General features: G+C 37.9%; 1 protein-coding gene across 1 annotated transcript in view; it reads right to left on the bottom strand.

Moving 5' to 3' along the window:
• Positions 1-2,855: 2,855 nt before the first annotated feature.
• gc2 (guanylyl cyclase 2) overlaps positions 2,856-6,827 on the bottom strand; it is a 36,869-nt gene continuing 32,897 nt past the window's right edge. Inside the window, exons 17-23 of the mRNA XM_025010543.2 lie at positions 4,826-4,974; positions 4,535-4,698; positions 4,058-4,250; positions 3,801-3,975; positions 3,190-3,288; positions 3,028-3,122; positions 2,856-2,945 (exon numbers count right to left, since the gene is read on the bottom strand). Coding sequence (XP_024866311.2) covers positions 2,856-2,945; positions 3,028-3,122; positions 3,190-3,288; positions 3,801-3,975; positions 4,058-4,250; positions 4,535-4,698; positions 4,826-4,974 — 965 coding nt within the window. The remainder of the gene's footprint in view (positions 2,946-3,027; positions 3,123-3,189; positions 3,289-3,800; positions 3,976-4,057; positions 4,251-4,534; positions 4,699-4,825; positions 4,975-6,827) is intronic.

Below are 6,827 nucleotides of genomic sequence, written 5' to 3'. Positions count from 1 at the left end.
CCTGCCAAACACAGCCTGCACAAGGATATAGACCATAGCTGCTCCTTTTGCAATTTGGACAATGAGACAACAGTCCACTTATTCTGGAGGTGCCCCTTCACAGTGTCTTTCTGGAAAAGCTTTATTTATTATTTTCAGACTCATATCCTCAGTAGTTTTCCCCCCTTTTTTTTTATACAGATGTACTTTTTGGTTTCTACAATGTTGGCTTCTCTAAAAAGAACCACTTTTATACAATTAATCTGAAATTAATTCTAGCTAAATTTCATATTCATAAATATACATTTTCTGCCAAGAAACCTCTTTTTAATTTACTTATGTCTGAATTACTACATTTTACAGAAGCCATACGGTCCTCACCCAACCCCAAAGCTGTAAAAACTCTTGAAGCCTTAAAATGTTTTAACTGCATTCCCTGAACTACTGCCTTCTTGTTTTTGTGCACCCTGTATGCAATTCTCTGTTGTCATTTTTATCTTGTGACCCCCTGGCATTTTTTCTTTCAGTTCCCATTGTTTTGTACATTGTACTGATATTTTGATGCAATCAAAACAAACAACAACAAAAAATTAAATAAATAATTTTTTTTTTTTTTTTTTTTTTTTTTTTTTTAAAGCTGTGCAGTGCTGAGGCATCTTCTGCCCTTCTTCTTCTTTTAATGGCTGTTGGCAAACAACGTATAGATGTGCATTACTGCCATCCACTAGAACGGAGCATGGACCGAGATGCTAAATTTATATTACCACCACCAAAAAAACCCCAACTATTTCATTTCTATTAATTTTATCTTCTTTAGGTATTTCAGTAAAGAAGTGGAAAATTTGTCCAAAAGCTCTTGTATATTTAACTGTACTTAACTGTTATGTAGTCTACATACTAATTCCCTTCTCTCAACAGAATATTTGGAACAGAACAACAAAACATGCTTTACTGTCTCTTCTTGAAAATAAAAGTCACATTTACCTGTAGGATGTATTTAAAATGTTCCCATTTTAAATACATCCTACAGGTAAATGTGATTTTTATTTTTTATTAAACCCTGTATGACCAAAACATAATCTGGATATAATAGTTTTCTCCTTTCTATTTTGTCCTGTTCTCCTCATTACACCCACTTTTCTTTGAATACTGTAAAGTCACCTGCCAGTTCTTTCTTCTTCCCACTGTTTCTGCCACCTTTCCTTAAGCTTTTGTTTAATAATTTATTTGATTTCTCCTTTACTGAATGGTACCAATATATCAATGTGACTATTTTTTGTTGCTTGTTTTGCATATTTATCTGTCAACTCATTTCATTTTATCCCTACATGTGATGGTACATCTTCTGCTCTTTTTGTTTAACCAAATAAAAAGGACGACAGATCCAAGATGGAGGCCGTATTTCCTGCACCCCTGCAGTCAATGTGGCGTCTATTCTTTACTTCCGGTTTGTTTATACTGAGTTCAGCAGTGCCTCCTGCTGTACGGTCATACGTACTACCCACAAGTCACAAGTCATTTTTCTGGTCTTTCAGAGAGACAAATGGTGCAAAACCCCATTGTGTGAAAAAAGGAGCTGTGGCCTGAAAAATAAGAGAATATAAGAAGTAGGAAGAAAATAAGATTGATCTCCTTTGTACAATGTTTTTGAGCAGACACTCCCAAATCTCCCGTTTTTGTTTTGAAGGTTTTCCAAAGAAAAAAATATGAGGAAGAGGTGAGAAGTGTTTTGGAGGAGGGAGGGATTCACTGCAAGTAATTCATCTGTGCTGTGCAGTGAGCATTTTAAACAGGAGGATTTTGATGCACAACATTGTCAAAGTCAAGAAAAAAGATCTGCAAAACTGTTCTGTTTCAGGGGTTTTACCTTATGTAAAACTTTCATGTACATGTGTAAACATGGATGTGTCACAACAGATAAGTGTGTGTGTGTATAGAGATATGTGTGTATATAGTTTGTACATGTGCATATAGATAGATATTATAGACTGTGTGTGTGTGTGTATATGTATATATATATATATATATACGAGATAGAGATGTTATGGCCCTGGGCCTTGTGGGCTGGGCTGCAGGTGTCGTGTGTCTGTCTTTGTGCTCCTCCTCTGTGCAGGTCTTGCTGATTTGATGATTTGGAGCACAGAGTATCTGTTTTGGCACATGTAGGCAGCCATCTTCTCTATATGCCTGAGATGCCACAACAGGACAAAAAAAAAATACTGAGTTCGGCAACACCTCCTACTGTACAGCCATATGTACTACCTACAAGTCACAAGTCATTTTTCTGGCCTTTCAGTGAGACAAATGGTGCAAAACCGCATTGTATGAAAAAATGAGCTGTGGCTTGTAAAGTAGTATTTCTGACTTGCATCAGCAGTTTTGTGTGTTGCATTCACTGACTTGTGTCTGTGTTAAGGAAAAAAAAAAACATAAAAACGTGTCTGTGTAAAGATGTTAATACAGGTGTTTGAATTAGTTTTGCTCCTAGTGTACTGGACTGACTGGAGCACAAGTATTAGAGGGAGGATTTTATAATTTGTGACTTGTAGAATGGAATCTGTGACCTGTACTAAAGAATCTGTGAGCTGCAATAGTAGTTTTGTGTCTGAGAGTGATAAACAAATATTCACAAGTTATTTTTTTCTGACACAGGTATGTGGATTTGTTTTGCACTATTCATAGTGGATCATTTGGGGCAAAACTGTAAGTGTAAGATGTTTTTAAAGTGTGACTCAAAAAAAAAAACTCCTATAGGATTTCTCTCTACTACTTCAACTTCACAGTTACAAGGTACACATGGTTCTGCACCAGAAATAGCTTCATAGGAAACAAGAAGAATAAAAAGACAAACACAGGCAGAAGACAGAGACTATATCCTACCCTGACTTGACTTCTGGAGGAACAGGCAGAGGTTTGGTAAATCCATCTCTTCCTACAAGCCAGTATGTCTCTTCTATTCCTTTTCCCTGATGAAGGGATATAAAGACAATCAGAGACTATTTCCTCTTCATTTTTTCATGTTGATTAAATCATTTTTAATCATTTTACCCTGACTTCTGTGCGACTTCTCAGCTCCAACTTGTAGCCAATATTGAGTTCCCGTAGGACCTTCACTGTACTCTGATGGACATGGATCCTGTAGGCTGTTTCAACAAATATACATTAACATGTTTAAATTAAACTGTTGCTCAGTTGTTTTTTGTAACTTACGCATCCCACTGGACTCCATGCGAGATGCAGTAGTCACCGTGTCTCCAAACAGACAGTAGCGAGGCATTGTGAGTCCCACCACACCTGCAACACATGAACCTAAAGAACAACACAAGCATACATGAAATCTAGTTTTCATCACTTCTGAGGGCAACTAGTTCACTTACATTTGTTTTCTGGAGACATCAAAACTTCACGCATCAAAAACATTATTTACCCACCTTCCCACTAAGCATTTATGAGTTGAAAAAATATCTAAATGATGTATAATATCCATATCTGTGTAGGCTACAATCCACCTAATTTTAGAGTCATAAAACTCTAAAAGTCTTATTGTCATGAAAGTCTAAAACTCCTCACTGATACAGCTGTGATTACAGGAGGAATGGCAGTGCAGTGTTTGGCCTGGTAGTTCAGCATTTTGCCATCCAGATGTGATCATACAGGGAAAACTAGCTTAGTTTTTAAATTACATTCCACAGACAAAGTTCTCATTAAATCTAAACTGCCCTTAGAGTTATTGTCAATTTATTTGATAGGCTTTCTATATTGTCCAAATATCTAATAGGCAGCAAAACACCAGTCAAACCTACATTTTTGTCTTTCCCCACCTGTATGGAGTCCAATGCGTATCCTGACAGGAACGTCAGGCATGTGTCTCATTTTAAAGGTTCCCACAGCACTGAGAATGTCGAGAGACATGTTGGCAATTTCTGCAGCGTGGCGGTTGTCGTTGGGGACAGGGACACCCGATGCCACCATGTAGGCATCGCCAATCGTCTCCACCTGAGGCAGAACATCAAAGAATGAGCAACAATATCCAAGATTTACTGCCTCAGCTGCAAAAGGACTAAAGAAAAACAGTTACCTTGTAGACATCATGGTTTCCTATAATGGCATCAAAAAGTGTGTAGAGGTCGTTAAGGAGGTCAACTACCTCAATGGGTTCGCTGTTGGCTGAGATGGTGGTAAAACCAACAATGTCACTAAAATAGAGTGACACGTTGTCAAAGTATTCTGGTGTCACTGTTCCGCCAACCATCAAAGCTTCTGCAACAGACCTGACAGAAGAAGACACAAATTCAGATTCTCTATTTGTGATATTTTGCTTTTGGCCATGAGTATCACATGACCAAAAGCAAAACATACGCATTGTACTCAGAACAAGTAATTTCGTCAATAAAATATATATATTTTTACACTTTAGTGAAGGAGTCTTCAATGTACATATTCCCCACAGAGTAAAATTGGAAACACAAATATTATTCTATATCCAGTTGAAGATTAAAAACATCATGATGTTTCCTGTCTTCATGCATGTCTGAGTATGTGCTCAGTAACCTACGGAGGCAGCATCTGTGTTAGAAGCTTTTCTGTTTTCTGTTTTTCAATCTCCAGTTCCTCTGTTCGCTCTCGGATCAGCTCCTCCAAGTTAGAAGAGTACTGCTCCAGCATCCTCAGCATGGAGTCTATGATGTTGGTCTTCTTTCCTTTGTTAATATTTTTAAACTAAAACAAGATTAGAGCTAATTAATATGTAGGTGAAGTCACAAAAAACAATGTTTCAAATAGATTTAGTCTAAATTAAAATGGAAAATTTATTTTTAAAATTGTAATTTAAAGAGAGCATTCAGACCTGATCAAAAATCTCCTCAAAGGTTGGCCTCTTGTCTGGCTGTTCATTCCAGCACTGCTTCATCAGCTGGATGCACTCCATCGGAGCAAAATCTGGACTGACCACTGGACGGCACAAAGGAGGAGGCCTACGCAGCTTCTCTATTATCTCTAAAGCATATGAGAACATCACTAACAGAAGTCAGACAGTCCAACAAAGGAATCCAGAGTTTGACATCTCGACAACTTTTGGAAAAGTAGACAAAGGCCTATAAATAAAAAATTTACTGATCTTATGCACTTTGTGAACCAAATGATCTATATAACTACATAAAGGATAAATACCCACTGGCACTTTAAGTTTTAATCATAAGCATATGCTTTAAGATTACATGTTGTGTTTTGAGGTCTACACAGTGAATGCATTTTTGTTGCTGTTGTTACTCCTTGTCACTGGATGGTGCTGCTGTGACAGCACAGGGAGGAGCTTGTGTTAGGAGTGCAGACGAAGAATGAGACTAAATTGAGTTATGTCAGGGTGCCTGGTGTGATAGCACACATGTAATAAAGTTTGTCAGTTTTACCAGCCCTCTCCTTATTTTATTTACTGTCCAACAGCTGGTAATGTTAACATTGTTAACTCAGAATATTATCAGCCCATACTACCAGAATAAGCACCAACATACTTGCCTATTCATTTTATAGACCTAATTTAGCTCTTTTAAGAGTTGTCAAGACCTTTCATTCTCAGAAAATTCAAACATGAGAAAAATGGGGGATTCTTGACATTAAAATCAAACTGAATGCAGTATTTATGCCCAATGTTGATAAGATGTTGTTTTGACTGGTAATCCAAAACTCACCTATTTATTTAACTATCACATACAAAGTCAGTTGTTGTTGATTTAAAATTTAATCAATTTTTATGTGACACAAAACATTTTTTATCTGATTGTGTATCTGTAAGTTATTTAACTAGGTTTAAGTTATAACAGCGTGAAACACTTCAGAGTGGCCTACAAAGCAGGTTCAACATATCCAGGGTTTCTTTATAAGATCTGTATCCGCTAACCCTAATAATGAAGAATCAATCTTAGTGGTACCTCAAAGCTGGTTATCAACTCATTAACTCAAGACAAGATTTCTGAAACATAACCTTCCTAACATGTTACATAAGTTGGGGACAGACCAAAGTAAAGAGTGAAATAGCGTTGTGACAGTGAAAATCCTGAACTGAACCTGCATCACTTTAGAATACTACTAATCTTGCTTTATAGTACAGGCCCCAGAACCTTGGATTTGCTGTTTTTGTGTTTGGTTGAAGTTTTTTCTCTCTGCTCCTGGTGGAAGGCGGACGTGTTTCTTTTCTCTCTGTCTCTCTGACTCCTGTACTGCCCCCCCCCTACAAACATTTTTGGAACTATGGATCTGGTCAGCTGGTCTCTCAACGCAATTGATCAAATTTTCTCGATGGGAAGGCTGACCAAAGGAGAGCCAGCTTGCCCTGAGAAGACATTCTTCGCTGGATACACATTGGATTCCTGGAAACGGTGGACTCCTGTTTGTCTATCGAGTTTGTCTGTGGAAGACGTGGAAGATCTCTAGGATTTTTGATAACAGGATTTCTGCTGTTTGGATTAGGCAGTTACCTGACTTATCGTCAAATTCGTTTGATGGGTTCGGCGATCAGCAATCAAACTGTGTGGATACGGGAGCTCAATCGCAAGTTGGATGCGATTCTTTTACAGGACCGCAGACTGAATTGCGTTTCTGGAACTTATGAATAATATGGGTTACATCTTGGAGAAGGTTGCTTCGCTTGAATTAGGCGTCCTGGAATTTGGCTGTTTGGATTCGCCATTGAGAAGTATCAGCAAGACTTTCAAGGCAGACAAAAACAGTCTGCCTGAACCAAAACAACTACTGCTTGTTTGTGAATTTGGCTTCCCTAGGCTGACCTTGGTCAGCTATCTTCAAATTTCTCCTGGAACTATGTAAACAAGATGTCCCCCTCTGCCTACATC

This window comes from Kryptolebias marmoratus, linkage group LG7 (genome assembly GCF_001649575.2).
Source record: "Kryptolebias marmoratus isolate JLee-2015 linkage group LG7, ASM164957v2, whole genome shotgun sequence".
NCBI lineage: Eukaryota > Metazoa > Chordata > Actinopteri > Cyprinodontiformes > Rivulidae > Kryptolebias > Kryptolebias marmoratus.
Note: the sequence above shows the minus strand (reverse complement) of the source record. Positions and strands in the feature narration are given on the sequence as shown.